The sequence below is a fragment of the Tyto alba genome, unplaced genomic scaffold (assembly GCF_018691265.1).
Source record: "Tyto alba isolate M040663 unplaced genomic scaffold, T.alba_DEE_v4.0 Super-Scaffold_3, whole genome shotgun sequence".
NCBI lineage: Eukaryota > Metazoa > Chordata > Aves > Strigiformes > Tytonidae > Tyto > Tyto alba.
In genome coordinates, this window is record NW_024881304.1 from 11355416 (window position 1) to 11376430 (window position 21015).

Consider the following 21015-nt stretch of genomic DNA (forward strand, 5'->3'; position numbering starts at 1 on the left):
CAAAACAATAAGCCCCCTTTTTGTCTTTCAGCTCTCTGAAATGGAGTTGCCAGGAGCTTTTGGATTAAGCTTTATCAGGCTTCAGTTAGGAAAGCCTCATGGAGGTTACGTAGCCAAATACAACATACAAATCAAATTATGGGAGAGATGAATGCAGAGTTGTTAAATTAATTTTGTTTGTTCCAGCCCATTGGAATGTTTTTAACATGAAGAAAATAATTCTCTGCTGTATGGCTGGCCTGGCCAGCACTTAGGACTATATTAGCATGCTACATTTGTCTGCAAGTGGCAAACAGGTTTTCTCCAGGCTTGAGTGAGCCCTGGAAGACAAGGCTAGCCAAGATGCTGCCTTGCCCCTTGCCTTCCCCGGCGGGCTGATCTGCAGAGAAAAGACTGTGTAAAGCTCCCAGGCAGCCCCGCACATGGCCAACAGCTGGGAACACCAGCGGGGGCTGCCCTGGCCGGGGTCACAGGGCTTCCTCCAGATGCACCCGCGCAGCCCTCCCTCTTCTGTAGGACTTTTCCATAAGGCAGGAGCCAGCTTGTTTGCCAGGTTCTCAGCCCAGGTCATCCCCGACAGGAGGGCCAGGAGGGTTTTTCCACTCCCAGAGGTCCAAGGCACGCCATGCTCGGGGCACCGCTGCCTGCCGTGAGGCATGCCCGTGGCGCTGCGAACACGTTTGCCTGTTGAGTGCCTCCGAGGTGTAGCCCTGTGGCCTGGCCAGGCTCTTCTGCCTCTGGGAGTCCTGGCATGGGTGCTCTGCTATCCAGGACATAGCCAGTCCAGGTGTCTGCTCAGTATTCCACTACACTACAGAAAGGCATCCTGAAAGCCCCCTCAATATTTTTATTATCCCTTAGGGTCTGAATTTAAAAGAGAGCATTAGTAATATTTTTTCTAAAAGTAGTTGAAATGCTATTTCAATGTGAAATAATACTGCTTGTTGGTTTCAGTTCTTTTTCTCCAGCAATCATGAATTCACAGGCTTTTTTTGCTTATTTAGCCTAGTTTAATAAAAAAAAAAAAAAAAGAAAAATAAAGAGAAAAGCTTGTATTTCTCTTTAGTGTGTCTTGATTCAATTCAGAGGAAGGTACAAACTTCTCCCTTCCTGTCCCAACCTCTTTCTACATTTCTATTTGTTCTTCAGCTGCACATTTTGCAAAACCAGTAGAGGTTCTTTAGCATATAGCAAAATAAAGAAAATGAGGAGCCTGTGATTCTTTTAATCTTCTTTCAGAAATCCAAGACACACAGAGTATTGAAAGGAAAATTAGATCTCTGGAAAATGCCAGTTGTTTTATAGATGGTCAAATCATTACACTTTTTTTCTTGCCTTTCAGACATTTGCTATGTTATTATGTATCACTTTAATTAAATCATCAAATTGAATTATTAGATCAAATGGTTTTTTATTCCATTGTGTCCTGGGCAGATTTGGTTAAATTAATAAAACTATATGTTTCATTTAATAAAAAAAAATTCTTTTTTGCCCATTCATAAGCTGTTAAAAAAAAAAAAAAAAGTAGTTGAACAGAAATGGTTGGTTATTACTTAATTGCATCAGGTACTGCTATGTGCCTTGGAGTAATTGGAACAAAGTTGTACTAAGTCATGAAAATTTTGTAATATTTACTGTGAAATAGCAGTATTGTAAATTCAGTCTCCTTTTAACTGGCTGTGAACAGGTTTTGTCCTCATCAAAACTTGTCTCAGTGAAATCATTGGAGTCACTCAGCTGCTTAAAAGTGCTCATAAATTTCTTGGATCAGGGTGCAGGGTCAGGGAGGGTGTCCTAACTTTGTGCCTGTGAATCTCCAATTTACCCTTGGGAAATACCCACTTCTTTCCTTTGATTGTCATGAGCTCTTCTGAGTGGCATCAAAGCTGCCTGCAGAGAGTGTCATGGAATAGAGGATGTGACGGTCCCCTCTCTCTACGGTTGCTTGGGGTCCTTGTCTGAAAAACAGCTGGCTAGCCGTGGTTCAGAGGGGTATTGTAATTAAGGTAGATCAATCTGTCTCTCATGAAGGTTACCTGTTTGAATTATTTCTACAAAAATTTGATGCATGATTACTTTAAATATATAAATCTCTGCACGTCCTCCTGGAGGAGGAGGACTGGATAAGACTTTTAGGTCTGGGTAGTCCTTCACCCTGGGCTCCTATCTCTGATAGGACTTGATTAGGTGGAGCAATAAAGGCTGGCCTGATATTTTGAAGAGTAATACTCTGATGACAAAGGGCTTCAAAGGGGGCAGTTATGATTTATTGGTGCAGTTATCAATAACAGTGATGTCAGTGAGAATTGATCTGACTACCTCAGCAGAAAGAGGTGAGCATGGAGCGACATACCAAGGATCATGAAGCTCTGCAAATAGTGACAAAATTGTCTACTTTCAGCTGTGCCCCCTCGGCCAGGTCCTGGCCACCTTCATGCTGTGCTCTGCAGCACCCTGGCTCAGTGGGCTCCCTGCAGAGACCAGGAAGGTCTGTCGGTAGCAGACCCAGGTGTTGCATCTGGCGCTGTGGCATGACCAGCAGAATACCATTCTGGTCCCTTCAACTCAGTGTAAATGGAAATTCCTATTCGTTTTGTCAGCAATTTGAGGTATGGCAGGGTTTGTTTGCTTTGCTGGATCATCCTTCTGGGTTGCGCAGAAGGATCTAATGCAAAACTGCAAGATTGTCACCACTCATGGCAGGAGCAAACACCAAAGATCCTACCCAAGTATATTTCTGCAATATATGTTCTCTTGTTCAGGCTAGCTACAAAATATGAGTTATAACTGCTCAGATGCATTTGACAGGTATTTTTCGATTGTACTGGTAATATTGGTGTTTACAGCATTTAATCATTTTTATTTAGGAACTGTAGCTGTTTCAGTAATATAACAGCAGAGCTACATGACCAACCTGCAAGTCCAGGCATAGGAATAGGCATTTGTCCCCTTCAGTGCTGCCAGGACTCTTTAGAAGTAAAATAATGGCCAAATATACGGGCAGTCACATACCTGCGGAGTGCAAACAAGCTGAATGTGTTTGCTTTAAATGGAAAAGTCGTATTGGGAAAAATAATTCTGCAAATATTGTCAGCGTGATGAGCTGGGTGACACTTTGACTTTCCCTGGCAGAAGAGACCAGGTCCTTTGCCACAACACATGTGTTTAGCTATCATTGCAAGTGATTTTTCTTGGTTCAGAGTTTATATTGGGAAAGAAAGTGTGAGAATCTGTCCTGAATTGTGTATTTTAAATATGATTTTTAAAGCTTGGAAAAAGTCTAAACTCTTTATAGTTGGGAAGTGCATGATGTTCTTTTCCAATAGCATATGAGTGCCATCTAGTGTCTTCATTAGTACCCTGAGTTTTACATTTCAATGGCTTGAAAAGTGTTTTCTTCAGCAGCTGCGAGTGGGCTGTGCACACCCCACTCCTGAAGTGTACAGGCTGGGTTTGCACCTGGGTTTGGTCTTCCCTGAAGAAGTTTAGGGTTTGGTGTCTGCCATGAGCAGAAGCCATGGTTTTGCCTGCTGGGTAAGCTCTTCCTATGCTGACATCCCCACCGACTTAAGCTTGAGTGAGAAGTAACTTGTGCCTCCCCGCTGCAGGCACAGTTAGGAAGGCACAGCTTTCCGAGCCTGGCTGGAGCATTCTCCTGCCTGTTATAAGGAGGAGATGGACAAGGACCATCAAGTGCCACTGTTTCCTGTGCTACTGTTACGTTACTGACAGTTGAGAATCTGTGAAGGAAAATATATAGAAAGAGGAGTATAAAGTAACTTCTGATCATGTGCAAAAATGTACTAGGTAAAGGGGAAAATACTTACTGACCCAATAGTGTCACATTTTCAGAGATTTCCAGGGCCTGCAGAGCCCACTGGAGTATTTACCCCTTTCACACTGCAGAGACTGTGGGCCAGGGAAGCTGGGGCTCAGGTTGATTTGACTTCTTAATGTTCCAGTGCAGAGCTCTTAAGTGACCAAGTTAAAGTGTACGTGCAAATGTCAGGACTGAAAATAAGTCAAGAACTAAGCAACCTGCCTGCAGAGAATAGATTCTCTTACTGCCTTTACTCTGGAGAGCAGAAAGCAGCTGCAGGTGATATTAAATCCCATTGGTCTCAGTGGATTGCAGTCTAAGCTATTGCTGTAGGCAAGGGCATTAAAGAAAAAACCTGGCTCTTAGAGTGAGGCACAGTTCTTCCTGTTTGTTTTCTCTCAGTTATTTAAGAGAGCTTCATATCTTTTCCTTCTGTTTTTCAGCTTGCAGCACTCCCCCGGTCAACATGAAAGTGCAGCCTGTGAACAGGACAGCATTACTTGTAACCTGGAACCAACCAGAAACCATCTACCACCCTCCGATCATGAACTACATGATCTCATATAGCTGGACTAAAAATGAAGATGAAAAGGAGAAGACTTTCACCAAGGACAGTGACAAGGACCTGGTAAAACCTCAGCATCAACCCCAGACATATGTATCACACTATCCTTACATGATTATTTTCTCACTAGTAGAAAGTAAAGGAGGAAAGCAGTTGTTATCTTATAGGCAGGCTAGTGTTTGACTTGCAATGAATTGCTATTAAAATGTTTGGCATTAGTTGAATGTTGCCTAACAGACTATCCAAAACACTGGAGTGTGAATTTATAGTTTATGTGAGCGCATAAAGGACTAAATCTGCAGATACTTTTTCATATACTGTTGCTGAGAAGCATCTGGCTCGGGAAACAGTTAGGCTCTGAATACCTTTTGGCTTGTGTTCAGCTCACAGATTTTCACATTAAAAGTCAGGTCCCCCAAAATCTGTTCCTGGGCTCTGGCTTTTCACTGTGCATAGCCCCTATCAGTCTTTGGAGCAGTTTTGGGCAGTAAGTGCTGCCAGCAGTAGGAGTTGCATGGTCAGGGCTAGAAGATTATTGTGGAGTGGCCCTGTACAAGCACTGCCTACGTCTGGCAGTGGGAGAAAAAGAGGGAAGAGCACGATAGTTCCAGCACAGATGGAAACACTGATCTATCTCCTCCATTTAGGATTTGATCTGCTTGTCATTCTTGTCTAAGTGGAAGCAAGTATTGTACCGGTCTTTAACATTCTCTGCATATAAAATCAAAGTGACATACTCAGGTTTGAAAGGCCTCCGTTTATTGTTAATCAAAGAAAGCCTCTAGAATAATGAAATCAGTAATTGTATATGCCCATGAAAAATGCAGCAGCACAGAGTGTTATTCCTAATGACTGTTATCTTTTTTTTTTCCAAATACACAGTCCTCTGGGCCCATTCAATCAGTTATACAATAATACTTCTCTTATTCCCTTAGATGAGGATTCTTTTACTTCATTTCCATTTATATTTTCAATTTCCCCACTAGACATTGTTATCTGGGTCACATTAGGGAATGATGTGCCTCACAAAATCAGAAAGGAATCTATTGAAAGGCACCCAAGGTTATGATGTATTGTAACCTCTCTCTTGTCATAACTTCACACTCTTAAGGGAGATTTTTTTTTAATCAGGTATAAGGAGGAGAGCCTTAATCAGCAAAAATGAGGTGGGCACAGTGAAAGCATCTTGTTTTATGTAAAAGAAATAATTAAAAGTGCAGGGGATGTGATGGAGTGATAGCTTGGAAATAAATTGCAGAGACACTCTGTGCTGTGCAGCAGGGCTTGGAGGTTAAGAAAGCAATGACAGCTTCGTCTGTTTTAGGGGCAGGAGAAGAAGGAAACACTTTTTCAGAGGAAAGTGCAATTTGCTTTCAGTTCTCTGGGAGACAGTTGGGGTGTCCCATCTTGAAACGGAGCTAGATAGTGTTTTGCTAAAGAGATCACTGGTATTTCAAGTGACCTACACAGCTGCTGCTGCTGTCTGCTGCAAGACATGAACTGATGTGATTGTGGACTAAGGCAACACAGAAGAGTATCTGGAAGGCAGCAGGGCAGTGTCTCAGATCTGAGAGCACACGGGGACATCCCCGCCCAGGGTGCTGAACCATCATGTTATACAGGCCACCGGCATCAAATTGCCATAGCCAATTTGTTACCAAAAAAATAGTCAGTTTGAACATGCAGTGACTTTTCTGGGCTTATCCCATATTTGGGACTTGGATCTCCGCCTATAAAAATCTAATTTTAATTCCCATAAGGTCAAATGATTTAAGGTGTAGGTTTTTCTGAGGAGAGCAGAGACTTTCAGGCATGAAGACTGTCATGAGAGTACATGTGGAGCGTCTTCATTTCTTTCTCATGGGTAGAGTCAGCAGAGTCTGGGTGCATCACTTTGACCTTGCCCTCTCCCAGGGGACCCGTGAATATTTCTGTTTAAAAATAAATTTGTCTTACATGGCATAAATACCCTGTGTTAGCACACTGATTTATATATTTCAAACTGATCGTGGACAGTACTGTGGGGGTAAAAAACTGAATAATATCTATTTTTTTTAAACAGAAGGCCATCATTAGCCATGTCTCACCTGACATCCTTTATCTGTTCAGAGTTCAAGCAGTTTGCCGAAATGAAATGCGTAGTGACTTTAGCCAGACTATGCTCTTTCAAGGTAAAAAACCCACATACATATTTTTATGTTAAATGACTGTTTGTTTAACATTTTCTTTGCAGAATGCAATATAGTATGGAATGATTTCAGAAGATGTTTGCATGCATGTAGACAATACTAATTTCAGACCATAGCCAGTGACTGTCTGTCCTATTTCTAGCAATGAGGGTTTGCCTACACCTCTCTGCTGGCAGGATTTATCAGGTTTTAGGAGAATTCAGAGCTTTTCTTGGTACTAGTTTTCTAAAACGAATTCGTCAGAGGCTTATGCATCAGAGGCACAACTGTAGCAGAATGTGAGTCTGATCGGTGTCTGTTTTATGTAAAGAGGAAAGGAGATCAGTCCTACCTTGACAACCACATGTGGAGACATTCAGGTTTTACCACGCATGCAACTTCAGTGATTTCCAAAACACACATATTTAAATGAGAGGAAAAGAACTGGATGTTAAGCTGTCCTTTGTCATAGATTTCCTTTTAAGTTTGTTGGAGAAATCTGGTAAAGCTGAGATTTGGTAGGAGAACTTGATGCTTTTTGGATTTTTAAAGTGCCGAAGTTTTGCTCTTTCCTGGAAATTTATTACTACTTTTCATATTAAGTAGGGTAAAATTAACCTCTGCTGAGAGCACTCCTTCCCACTCTAGTTTACAGATATATCAACCTCGGAATGGGTAACAGAAGAACAAAACAAGCAGACAGTTAAAAATTTAAATCCTTAAAATGAAGCAAAGAGTTAATTCACTTAGATCTGATGCTGTATATGGAAAAAAAATAATAGCTGCATTTTTCAGTGTGATTTTCAGAAAATGTGGAGGTTTTAATCCTACTCTGTTAGCACTTAGCATCCTAAGGATATCAAGTTGTGGACACAATTTAGTTCTGTTGTGGTGTCATGACACAGTGTTAGCAGCATTGCAGAGAGAGCAGGGATCGGACAAGAAATGCCCTAATCAAGCAACATCTCAGTAGCTCTTAGTTTCTTAGTATCTCAGCATAGTGTTTTGGATTTCACTTTAAGTGCCAGGCAGAAGTCAGAAATTTGTATATTACTGATTTTGGCCTCTTTCAGCTGATAATAGAATGGAAAAATTATTTGAAGTTTGACCATGATACCTATTTAATTACAGTTAAGAGTAAATCATTATTGACAGTTTTGCTGGATCCTCTTTGGGTACTCTGGGCCAATGTTCAAAGCAGCAGAAGTGATACACACATCTGAAATGGGAGTAGATATTGCATTTCCTTCCATGTCTCCCCAAAAAGGAGCTGTTCTTCTAATCTTTGGCTCTACCCAAGATCTAACCTAGAAAAAGAATCCACTTGAGCTTTCAGAACATTCTTCAGAGACTGATTACAGTTGTAGTTGAGATATATAGCACTAAATAATGATAATATTATCATAAGAGCAGAAAAAACTTCTTATCAGCTGCTCTTGCTTCCTGTGTAAGTCAGGACATTTCATCCAACTTGGGTTTGAAGGAGAGCATGTGTTTTCTGACAGTGCACTTAACCTGGCATTGCCAGTCTTTAGACACAAGTACAAAGCGAGGTAACACCAAGCAAGCTGAGTTGCTTTTACTCCAAACTGAGAGCTGCACACATATTTTGTCGTAGCAATGTTCAGCAATTGTTTAGCAGTTTTACCAATGCCGCCCTTCCCAGTTCGCTGACACGCTGTTGGTCTTTGTTTCTCAGCTAACACTACTCGAATTTTCGAAGGGACCAGAATTGTGAAAACAGGAGTGGTAAGTGATGGCCATAAATCCCTGCGGAGCGTGGCTGGGCAGCGGTACTTCGGGGTGGCATTCCCACCAGGTGGCAGCACGATGTTGTAAATCTGTAGCAGGGCCGGGCTTTCCTGGGGAGGTGGTTGCTCAGACCTGTCATGAAAGGTTTTATGACATACCTAAAATATTGGAAGGGTTTGGTTTTCTGCCTTCATGGTCCAAGAGGCTTTGTCTACTGGAGAATCAAGTGTTAAAAAATCTTCCCAAATATGTATGGAACTCATTTAGCGGGGATTCATAATCTTAATGATGACCATGGAAATAAATTTAATTTCTTTTATTAACTGTATGACCAGAAGTATATGCAACAGGAATAAGGCTTCACGCACAGCATCTTTGCTCTTCCACTGCTTTAAGAATACCTGCTATTGTGTGAATAAATGCTTAACAAGCTCTTTGCTTTAGTGTTAATTCAGGTGAGACTGTAACGAATCACCGAAGCTGACTTGTATTCCAGAATCAGAAATGTTGATACGTTTACAGTAAAACTGGAATACACTGTTTCAGCGTTGAAAGCACCTTGCTAGGTTATTTAACATAAGCTATCTGTAACCTAAATTTCTTGGCATTTGGGGTACTGAATTGTTCGGTCAAATTTATGGACTGAATTCATACTATTGAATTTATTCTAACTACGTTGCTTCTGGTTTTATTCTGTTCCAGTTTGATATATTCTCTAGTAGGAAAATAACACATACAAAACTTGAATTTGAATGATTAATGTTTGTTTAATGATGTATAGAGTCATTCTAGACATAAAATCTGCTGACAAATTTTAAGACTCAGTCCAGCTTTGAGACTGTACATGCTGGAGAAAAGCAAATCTCACAGTGCCTTAGGGATTCACACTGATAAGTATCCAGAAGTTTAGATGCTTATTTAAAGTTTTGTCTTGAAACCTGTAAAGCACAGATTTTGTTCTGAGATCTCAGGTTCTCTGTGATTGCAGCTGGTCAGAAATAATGTGAGAAAGCAGCAGTTCAACTACACGGCCCGACTCAAACCAGCAGTTTCTGAGAGGTGCAGAAATACTGTTAAGTTATAAATTCCAGTTCCAAAATGAAACATTTTACAGTTTTGTTCAACATTCAGTAGCACGTATTTAACCCTTTGTTGTCCTTGTTTGATGTGTACCTTTCCGGCCAATGCTCCTCTTGCTGATGAATTCAGTAACATGAGACATTTTTCAGTAAGTCAGAGAGGGAGCATGGTCAGGATGTCTGTGCAGAACTGCTGACCCCGACTCTTCCACAGAATTACTCCTTAATTGCCTCACTTCAGTGTCTTTTTTCACATGTAATTCGGAAAGGGGAATGACCCTTCTAGTTCTTTAAGAATAGGCCAAGGTATTTTATTTCTGGTAGAACATATACATGTATGCACAGAGATCCACATGTGAGCATGCGTACCCTGGGTTGACATTAGAATAACAGTGGCAGGGTGCAGAGGATGCGATGTCCATGGTTCATTCCCTGAGTCCTCTCAGCTCCTCAAGGAAAGTGTGCAATGCCAGCCCTGACTCTGGGTTGCTGGTGGTGGCCAGGGATGGGGAAAGCTGAGTCTGTACATGGCTGCTACAGCCTGGTGGCCCTGGTGGAGGCCACGGTGACTTGCCAAAGGGCTCATAATGCTCTCCAAGTCCTTCATGAGTGCCCAGCTGGCCGTGCTGCAGGTCTTTTCTAACAAAAGTGATGCCTCACTGCAGCACCAGTCCTTAGGAAAATAACGCTGATGGGTAAATTAAGGCAATAAAAATAGTACTGTTTGAGGCCCTCACAATGTGTGTGGGAAGAGCCAGAGTTCCCTGTCAGAGCAGACCCACCAGCCACGGATGCTCACGTTGGCAGCACAGTCCTTATTTTGGGACAGCCCTTATGTAACGCTGTATTTTTAAACTTCTGTGTTCTGAGGACTAAAGCACTGTGAGTAATGCAGCTAAACTCATTAAACTCCTTTACATCCTGCTCACACCCGAGAGGAAACGTTACTCACAAGTCACTGGTGACGTGGGTGGAGAAGGTCCTGCTGTAAAATAAAGATAAGGATAAAGAGGGTTTTTATGATAATGATTGTTTGGAAGTGGTGGATGCAAGGACATTTCCGCCCTTCATGGTTTGCTTTGTAGCTCTGTCACTTGTCCCATTCCTGGCTTGGCCCTTCATCCAGCTGGTATAAGTCTCTCATTTTAAGGGAATAGCAACCAGAATGTCACGTGTGTGGAAAGGGAGGGAAAACCAAAAGAAAAATGACCCCAGGTAGCATGTGGGGCCTGTGCTGATGCTCTCTGCTGTGTTTTCTTCCCCTCTGCTGCCGGTCACCTCCTCAAGCCCACAGCATCTCCTGCCTCCTCGGCTGACATGGCTCCCATCAGCTCCGGCTCCTCCACCTGGACCTCCTCGGGGCTCCCCTTCTCCTTCGTGTCCATGGCCACAGGGATGGGCCCTTCCTCCAGCGGCAGCCAGGCCACCGTGGCCTCAGTGGTGACCAGCACCTTGCTGGCAGGGTTGGGCTTCAGCGGTGGCGGCATCTCCTCCTTCCCTAGCAGCGTGTGGCCCACCCGGCTCCCCGGGGCGGCCGCCCCCAGCAAGCAGGCAGGACGGCCCGTGGTGGCCACCACCGAGGCTGCCGCCGCCACCTCCCCGGGGCCAGACCGGGACTCGGCGCTGACGAAGGACGGTGAGGGAGCCGAGGAGGGGGAGAAGGATGAAAAGAGTGAAAGCGAGGATGGGGAGCGGGAGCACGAGGAAGAGGAAGAAAAGGATGCTGAGGAGAAGGAGAAAAACAGGGCGGCAGCAGCCACAGAGGCACGCAATAGCACGGAGCCCAGTGTGACCACGGCTTCTGCCAACCGGACTGCCGAGGAGGAAGGAAATAAAACCATTTCGGGTGAAGAGCCAAACCAAAATGCTGCACCCACGGCTGGACTTGCCGAGGAGGAGAGCTTTGCCGAAGCAGATGCTCAGTCCCAGCCGCTCCCTTCCACCCAAGTGCCGCCAGCATTCACCAACGAACTATACCTGGGGAAGATCCCAAGAAGGCCAGAGACAACAAGAAAACCTCCTCCAAAGGAGGACAGGTTTCCAGAGGAATACCCCTCAGATAACAAATTTATCACCATTAACCCAGGTGAGTGACCTCCGGGGAAACTGTTTTTGCCAGCATAACACTGTTGGAAGGTTACACAATCGAAATTCCTTACTGATTTCCAGTAGATACAACGTTTTTGTGATGCCTGGCTTCATCTGATGGGCAAGTCATCACAGGACCCAACCCACAAATTGTTACCGGGGGGGAGGAGAGAGCAAAGGATTATCTTTTTATTTTGTTGGGACAGATTCATGCTCCTTGTAGATTAAATTTGGAAAAATGTTAACCCCCAACATGCTGCATTAAGAATCTTGGGTTTTTTTAAAAAAAGGGGAATGCAGTGAACTGTACCTGTGAAATGAATGTGGAAGAGTGGTTGCTGTGCTCAGCTGGTGTTTCATGGGAAGGTTGCTATATATGCTATAAGGTAATTTAGTTTATCTGCAGGATGCTCCCTGATTGGGCTTTCAGATATTCTCCCAAATACAGGATCATTGCTGGTTTATTTCTCACCACAAAACATACATGCTCTGATCTTCCAAGAAAAGGCACCTTTTGCACTAAGGTTACCTTCTGTTTTTCCATGTGGAAAAAAAAATCTTAGCCAGGCAGAGTCCACGTGTTTTCTGCATTTGTCCTGATGAGAACTACCCATGCTCCTGTACATGCCAACTGTGGATGTATGTACAAACTCCACAGTTTGTACACAATAAATACGACCTTTTGGAAGCATGCCCAGGTGATCTGCATGTGCACTAAGCCCTGTGTGGTCAGGATTTGCTGCACAGGCCTGTGCAAACAGGTATCTCACAGTGATCCCAACTCACTGTGCAGAAAGTCCAGTGCATATGCACGTGTTTCTGCTTGGGGAGCTCCAGGCACTGCTGAGGAAAACAGATCTTATAACTGCAAGGAGCAAATGGAGTACATGCATGTGGATTTATTTGCAGAGTAAGGACTGAGATTTAGATAAGGTGATGAGTCTATCTGAGTGATTATGTGTATTACCACAGCACTTATAAAATAGTGCATATTTTTTTTGTTTGTTTGGGGTTTTTTACTGTTATTGTTTGTTTTGACTGTTTTGGTAATTTTGTTTTTTCCATCAAAGCTGCTCTAGAGTTAGAGTACTGTAAAAAAACCTTGCATATTTATTTTTCCCTACATTTGTAAACACAAAAATGCAGACATTGTGCACTCAGTTATAACTCAGAACCAATTTAAAAAACAAAGCTAAATCCAATCTTTAATAACATTAGTTACAGAAACGCTGACCTGACTCTAATGCTGTGAATCATAACTGTTCAGTAAGAGAACAGATTAACAATGTGGAAGCCAAGAAACCTGCACCAGGTTGTGCTTATTTTCTTTAAATATGCTGCTATTTTTCTTACTCCTCAACTGGAAATCTTCTTCAAAGACCAGTGCTCCCACTGAATATGGTCTGAGATGCCTGTCAAGCAGCTTTCAACATGCCACTTATCCTAACCACTTTCTTACCAGGAAGGAAGGAACTTGTTCTAGCCATGCTTTGCCATGTTGGGAGTAAGCATTCAGCATCATTTAGGTTCAAACCCCAATTCAGTCTGCCTGGGTAAACCTACATCTGCATCAGTTCTCTTTGGTTCCTCTTGCCTTCTGCTTTCCTGTTTCTCCTGTGCCAGTTTCTTGGATGGCCCAAGTACAATGTCCCTTATATAAGACATAGAATAAGCCTCATGGCTTATTCTCAGACTAATAAATTGGAGGAAAGATGGATTTTGTTTCTTAACTCATGACAAAGGGATTGTTATTAGATTGTTTTGCATTCCATGGTGAAGTTAAGATGAAAAAAATTAAAATCAATGAGATGGGGAAATATTGTTAATGTTGCTAAGAAGTACTTACTGGTTTTTGTGAATCGTATCCCCTTAGTCTGTGGTGATTTTTGTCTCTTTAGCATGCAGAGAACTGTCACTGAAAGTGGCTCAATACAGCTTTGCCTCCTACTAGACAGCCTCTTTTAAGAGCTCTGCTCACTTGCAGGCATGGAGGCTTGAAGTGACCCTGCCTGAAGACTGCATGCAAAGATGATCAGTCTTGGAAGGACTCTGCAAATTAGGTTTGCTTATATATGGAGGGAGGATAACTACTGTGTCTTACAAAAATGGCTTCAATGTGTAAGAAATGATGTATCTGAAATAACCAGCACATGTTAGCTGGGGGAAAATATAAGTGAAGTAGTTGCCCATTTCACCCAAATTAACCTTAAATCTTAGTTAAACCTCTGGTGTCATACCCAGGATGAGGAGAAGGAACTATACCATATTTTCACCTTCCTTGACAAGCCTCTCCCAGGCCCCCTCAGTGTATTTAAGAGAACACTTAGCAGCAAAAGGGCTTGGAATAGCTATTCAGAGATGAAGAAAGGCCAATTTGTGTCTTTTTCCTTGGGGTAGAGGTTCATTCCCTGTTCTTGACATCCAGGTGGAAGAAGCTAAGTTCATCACAAGCCTGGTGACTCCCTGTCCAGACATTGGGAAGGGCTAGTGTTTTTCAACACCGAGAACAATTTGAGATGTTTCTTACTGGCTCTGAGGCAGAGGTTTCAGTCTGAATCTCTTTGTACCAGGAGTGAAGACCTTGTCCCTCAAAGTGTCTTCAGGCAGGTCCTTCTTTTCTTTGCATTTTGTGTCACCAGGCTTCTGCAGTGGATAGCTGAGGTCTACCTAACCTGGCATTTGCTTAAATATTTTAATGTATGTGTCTGAATAAGGCCTGACTGGCCTGCTGGGAGTGCTATGCCTGTGAGGAGACTCTTGGGAATGCAGGAGAAGTAGGTTTCCTGCAGGCTGGGTCTAGGTTACCAAAGACACATTCCAGCAAAACCCACAGCTGGTGAATTGGCCCCTCATTCAAACACTAGCACAAAGCCTAAGACTAGTTGCTTCAGCATAATTGTTTTCCACAGTAGTATGGAAATTTGCAGTTCAGACAGACCTGACCTAGCTCACGCAAGAAGTTGAGTTCAGCGAAACTCCAGACATAAACAATACCTCCTCCTAAGAGAAAGAGCCTTAAAGGTTTTCCATAACAAGGTAAACCTGAAATCAAGGCAACAACCAGCAAAGCCAAGAGGACATTGGCAGAAGTGTCTGAAAGCATTCTTGAAAATCAGGCCAGTTAAAATAGGGTGAAGGCCACTTCCAAAGTGAACGAAAAGAACCCCTGCAACTTACTGTGTGCCATAGAGGGCAGGAACATTTTTGGATGCATCTTTTTTAAAAAACAGTATTTAAAAAAGCTGTCAAGGTTTCAAAAATGTTTTTGTGAGTAGAAAGTTTAATCATTTTAAAGAGTAGAAAATTGTTTCATAACAATGTACACTTGTAAAATTAATTATATAGCATCAAATTAGCAGTTGTAAGGAGATAACTGAATGGGGAAGTACTCATAAGTGTGGATGATTAGAGGAGAACAAGGAACACATGAGAAATTACCGGGAAAGTGCGAGGCCAATTAGTACAGCAAGGCTCATTTTCTTTTAGTGCTTATTTCACACACACATACACACACACCTCTCCTGAGGCCATGTCATTATTTTCCAAATGGCATTGGCCTCTTCTTGTCTGGTGGTATCGGCCAACGCTAATGATTTTCTTCTGTCACTGAACGCTTGCTTGCATTCTCCTCTTTCATTTTCCTGATCATCCTTTTCTCTGTTTTGGTGCCCACATTAGACTAATTGTACCTTTGATCTGCAACTGTTACACACACAGCTGCTCTGCATTGTCCATGACTCTGAAACCTGAAAATTAGAAAAATAGCAATTAGAATGATGCTCTGTCAAAAAAAAAAAAAAAACAAAAAAAAAAAACCAAACCAACTCCAAACAAAAAACAAACCAGCATGATTCAATTTAATCAGGCTAGAGCAGATAGTATCCCACAGAATTTTGGTTTGTTGTGCTGGACAGTTAAACAGATCCTTTGTATATGACAGCAGATAACAAATGGGCTGTTGTGAGCAAAGCAGTAGATGTCCAGTTGGGGCTTTTTCCTGAGTCATGAGCTGGAACCGAGAACAGAGATGTGGGTTTGGCCCTTGATCCGAACTTCAGACAGGTCCTCCTATCCCTCAGTGCTCACCCACTTCTGCCCAGTTCCTCCCACGAGAGGGCCATGCAGAGAGATCATGATGTGCAGGGTTAAATTTCAAGCCTGTTGTATGCTTTCAGCAGTGACTGGGTTTTGGTTTTTTAGAACAGTCTTTGCCAGGTCTGAGGTTACAAAAGCCTTTTGGGGATAACCTCATTAAGATAATTAAACATCTGTGTAATTCTTTATTTCTCCATACGTGGCAAGGATTATTAAGCTGTATTTTCATGTGGCACTTGCCATTTTGCATGGCAACTTACAGGAGCAAACAGCAGAATGGCTTGAAAATAAAAGGATTGTATTATTTGATGTTTGCAAACAGTATGAATTTCAGATATCTAACATCAGGATTAAATATGATTGGCATCTGTTTACAAAACTGAGAAAAACCAAACCATGCTTAGTTGTGCATAGCCTGTGAATATGACTATTGCATGAATGTGTTTAAAGAAATAGGAAGAGCTGCACAATGACATGAGCTTGTATAAGAGGTAATACCCCATTTAAAAATAGACGGGTTTGCCTTTCCATTGTTGAATAATGTCCAATACTATTTTCCAGAATTAACTGCTACTTTTTTATAAGTCCGTAATTTCATTATTCAAAGGAAAGATGAGCAGGTGACTTTCTTTCAAGAGACAGGATGCTCTGAGGCAGTTCAGCAGCTGGGGTTTCCTTTTGGCCTGCAGAACACGCGTATTGTTGTAGTTAACAGTTTCTGTAACGGTACAACAAACAGAACTTTGGCCTGGCGGTTTGTGCAATGGCAAGCGATGATAAAGGTAGGTAAGTTATATATTACAGCTATGGTTGCTTATTATAGCAAGCACTGTTGCTTAAGGGAAATAAACATTTCTATTCTCAGTAGCCAATTACCAAGAATACTCAGGAACACAGTACATTTCATGAACTGTAGAATGCTTCTTTCTTGCCTTGACCTTTGTGCAAGAGTTGCACTGCCAAAGCCTCCCTCATTGCCTATTGCCCTCTAATACTCTCTGTGCCAGGGCCTCATCCATCCAGGGCCTGGGTGGAACTGCTGAATGGGTGGTTTACTGGAGTTATGGATTTTTCAGACGCAGGAGTGGATTTAGCAGTGCCAGGGCTTGTATTGTGTGGGACCTCCTGAAACAGATATGCTGTAATAATTTTTATTCCTTCCTACTGGGATGAATTCCAAGCCAGTAAAAGGCAAACTGAATTAATTTAACGAAGGCATATGCCACTGGAAACTGTTTACATTTCTTAGCAAAAATGGAGTTTCCTGGTCCATTTTTTAAGTTTTGGGTTTTTTTTTTCCCCTTGAAATACAGCGTATGGTGGGCACCGCTACAAGGGTATGCTGTTGACACTACCAAGGCTCAACATTCTTGCTTTGGGAAAGGGTGGAATGCTGGCTATTTTTTGTTTTATAATATTTTGTTATGTAGGAGAACAGGAAGCTATAAAGGCCCAGATCTGTCTCTTTTTCTGTGTGTACTTTCTTCAACTTTTTCCAAGTTATCCACTGTGCTGCCTTTTGTTAGGCTCTGCTGCCATGACACTTAAGAGACAGGCACCAGCACTCCAGCTGTACTGCTGTACTTCTGCCCCCAGCTGTCATTCTAGTACAATTTTTATTGGCATTGGTTTGTTTAAGGTTTCTCAACACTTCGCTTATGCAGTAGAAAACACCTAAGACTTTTTCTTCAAATCCATTACAGGAATGGTCTCTCATTTTCTGAAGCACATCACTGCTTGGGCATTCCCAACTGGAGTTTCAGGGCCAGCCATCAGCATGCAGGAATGGCATTTGCTATTCTGGCACTCAGTATACTGAAGGCTTTCTTATCCTCACATCTGTGGTAAAGGGAGTTGGCAGGGTCAGATAAGTGTGTTCTCCACAGTAGACTGAGTAAGAGGAGCATCGTGAGCACTGCAGAATTTAATAGTGTGCATTGGGACTCCAGCCCATGCTGTGCTTACAATGGAATTTAATTTTCTTCCCATGTAAACAGAAACATATGTTTTTGTGTTGAAATATGTGGAGGTGAAGCTAAACAGAATACTGTCCTTGGAGAGAAATGAAGCAACACCCTAATGGATGTAAGGCGGTGGGACTACTTGGCTCTGCTACGAAGTTTTATCACATCGCATGGTTATTTGCTTTGTCCCTTTTACTATTCTGATTAGTAACACTTACCTCACAGGCTTAATTTTTTCATGCTGTTAAATGATTTGAAAGGCACTGATAAAAAACGATGCCTCAGGGCTTATGATTTTTGAAAGTTTGGCAAATACAAAGAGTAAGCCTTTGTTCTAATTTTGGGGTTGTTCTTTTCCTTATTCTTTGCTAGTCAAGGAAATCAAAGACATTCAATCAAAGTGCACGTTCACTTCCCCCAAACATCCCTCTGATTAGCACCTCATTTAGGCTGCTTGCTAAAGGGCATTACCTCCATCAGCCTAGTTCTTAAAAGTAGAAAGATTTCTTGCTGGGCTTGCAGCAGCCTGCAGCCTTGCTCTGTTTTCAGCAGTCAGGCAAAAGCATTTACAATTAACCTTTACCTCTATGTTAGTTGAATTTTACTCCTGCCTATGGAGGAGTATAATCTAAATGCTATTAAAATAGAGTATGACTTCATATTATGTGACATCTAGTGACTTCCAATTATCTGTGTTTTGCCTGCCTATGGTGAAAAGGCAATTACGTTCTTCTGGTAGGATTTGCAGCAGTTTCAGAAGATACGATAATACAATACTGACTGAGGGCAAGGAAGGATATTGGTAACGAAAGGCTCACATAGGCTAAAAAGTAGAAGTCAAGTGCTTACATTTCAATCCTCATTGAAATCTGAAACTGTTTACACTAATCCTTTCCCATTACGTCCTGTTGACAGGTATTGATCAGCTACTGCTTGTTAGGAAACATGAATAAGAAACAGAATCCGCTTTTGTATTTTTCTTTTATCATTCTGTCTAAAACAATTAATTTGTCAAGTCTACATGAATTTGCACAAATTAGATGTCTTTTGAAATACATTGATACAGTGTCTATGCTCATTGGTTTCAGTACTTGCAGAACCACTAGATACTCATCATATATACGATACAGTAATTTTAACAAGATGTCACGTGAAAAGTGAAATGGAGTTACTCGGCCAGATCTCAGGATATTGACCAACTTTAATTTTGTTCAAAAGCTGTGGCATAATGATTTCTTCTGTCAGTTACAACATATCCTATCCATTCATTCATCCATCCATCTTGACAATCCATATGCTAAAAAGTGCTTTCGTATGCAGTAACTCACCAGATTGTGACAATTCTGCAAATGATGTGACATGACACCCAACATGTTGAGGATTTTTTATTTTAAGATAGTTACCAAGAAATTTATTTCTGAAGTATTACACTGAGCTTTGGAAACAGGGCTGTCCTGTAGTGTTGAGAAACAGAGTGCATTTATCTGCAAACACTGATGACCGAGCAAAGCGTTTACTTTGTTACTGTGGTGAAATGACTCAGTGGGGTACTCCGCATCTGATAATAGGTGCTTGCACGATAGAGTCCTAAAATTGTCTATGAGACTGTAATTACAGGCAGTAGTAAAATCCAAGCCATATGTGGCAATAAACACCATACTTTTGTGCTCTCATGTCTCAGACTAAAGACAAATGGAGTCCCACCCTGCAGTTAGAAGATCTTTGCTCTGTTTACTCATACCATGTAAAACGGACAAGCTATTTGTTTTGCTTACACATTTTTCCGTACAGTAATTCTCTTTCCATTTAGTGATTGTTTTTGTTATGTGTTTAACACACAGCTGACAAGAACAGCTCCAGCATGGCCACGAGACCTTCTCCCGGTAAAATGGAATGGATCATCCCGCTTATTGTGGTCTCAGCACTGACCTTCGTGTGCCTCATTCTTCTCATTGCTGTGCTTGTCTACTGGAGGTGAGCTTGTTTCCTTTTTGGAAACTGATTATGATTTAGAACACACTTCATGTGGTGTTTTTTAATGTGGTCCTGTGTTTTTTATTTTATTAGATGTTATAGTGATAGATGCATTAGATAACTCTCTGGACGCTAGAACAGCTCTGTTGGTTAACTATTCAGCTGTCTTAAATATTGATTTTTGTGTCATGAAAATGAGTGTGGTAGAGCTATAGCAATGGTAGAGTCATCTGTAATCTCGACAAATATTTTCACAATTAGTCCCTCTAATATAGCTATAAAAAAAGGTATTTTTGTCTTGGCCTTCAGGAAAGGTGGTCATGGAAGAAAAGCCCAGTGAGACTGGACTTGGTTCCATGGGTGTCTTACCACAGACCTCCTGTATGATCTTAATCAGTTCTTTTCTTCCTTTGACTATACTTAAAGAAAAAGGGATAAGCTTCTTTCACATTACAAAGCAGTGCTCTGAGCAGAAGCTCTTTAGCATTGGTGAAGTGTTCAGAAGTGCAGCCTGCAAGGTCTTGAAAGTAAAGGTTGTCTCTTACAAAGAGATACTGTCCTTTACACTACTGGGCATTGGTTCAGTGGTAGAGACTAGGATTAACATCAGCAAATCCATCTCCATTTGATTTAGAGTAAATTAAAACCTGCAGTACCTTCTTGTGCCAGAATCAGAACCCAAAGACACCTCATTTGTCTGGTAGTGAAAATTAACCAGGGGTTGGCCTCATGGAAGGTATTCAGGAATTATTTCAAAATCTGATTAGATGGGACACAGAAAAGTAGCTTTGATGAGAAATAGCAGTCCATTAATCATTATATTTGCAGAATTAATTAAAAAAATACCAAGCTGTTTTTCAGTACACCCATTTTGCTGACAATTAATTGGCCAAATTGTTGAGACTGGGAACATTTGAAAGAATATTAATAAATAGACAACAGTAGTCTTGTGAAAATCATTTCTATTAACATTTGCAAGTAACATCATTGCAGTAAGACAATGAATAAAATTGCAGTGATATACGCACAAAAGCTGAAATTGGAAAGGTTCTGAAGATCCTATTGTAGTGTTCTGTCCTTCAATATATATTTTCTTCAGTTGAATGACTAAACTTGGTGACATTCACACCAGGCAAACCCTTGAAGGATATGGTATATCCTGAAGCACAGTAATGAGGAGTTAGTAATATTTCTCATGTGTTGATACAAAATGCTTTTCTAAGGAGGAGATTTTGAAATGAAATACTAACAGCTATTATCAAGAAGAATGTTGGTGCTTCTCATTGTTTGGAAAACTTTTCCATTTCCTGCAATTTCAGTAATGGATCGAGAGAAATAATTGCAAAATTAATGTTTAATTTGCTCGAAGAGTAACAATACCATCCCTGAGAAGATATTAAAGTTGGAAAGTACTGGCTTAGTGACCAATAGTTAGAGACTAATTTTTGATAAATATTGGCTCCTATTATAGATCATAATATTACTTGTCAAAAGTTAATATCTGTTAATT

General features: G+C 41.5%; 1 protein-coding gene across 1 annotated transcript in view; it reads left to right on the forward strand.

Annotated features, from left to right (window-relative positions):
• The window catches only part of PTPRG (protein tyrosine phosphatase receptor type G), a 413639-nt gene that overhangs the window by 323862 nt on the left and 68762 nt on the right, over nucleotides 1-21015 (forward strand). The window contains exons 9-13 of the mRNA XM_042799608.1: nucleotides 4264-4448; nucleotides 6448-6556; nucleotides 8253-8302; nucleotides 10672-11470; nucleotides 19373-19505. Of these exons, the coding sequence (XP_042655542.1) occupies nucleotides 4264-4448; nucleotides 6448-6556; nucleotides 8253-8302; nucleotides 10672-11470; nucleotides 19373-19505 (1276 nt within the window). The remainder of the gene's footprint in view (nucleotides 1-4263; nucleotides 4449-6447; nucleotides 6557-8252; nucleotides 8303-10671; nucleotides 11471-19372; nucleotides 19506-21015) is intronic.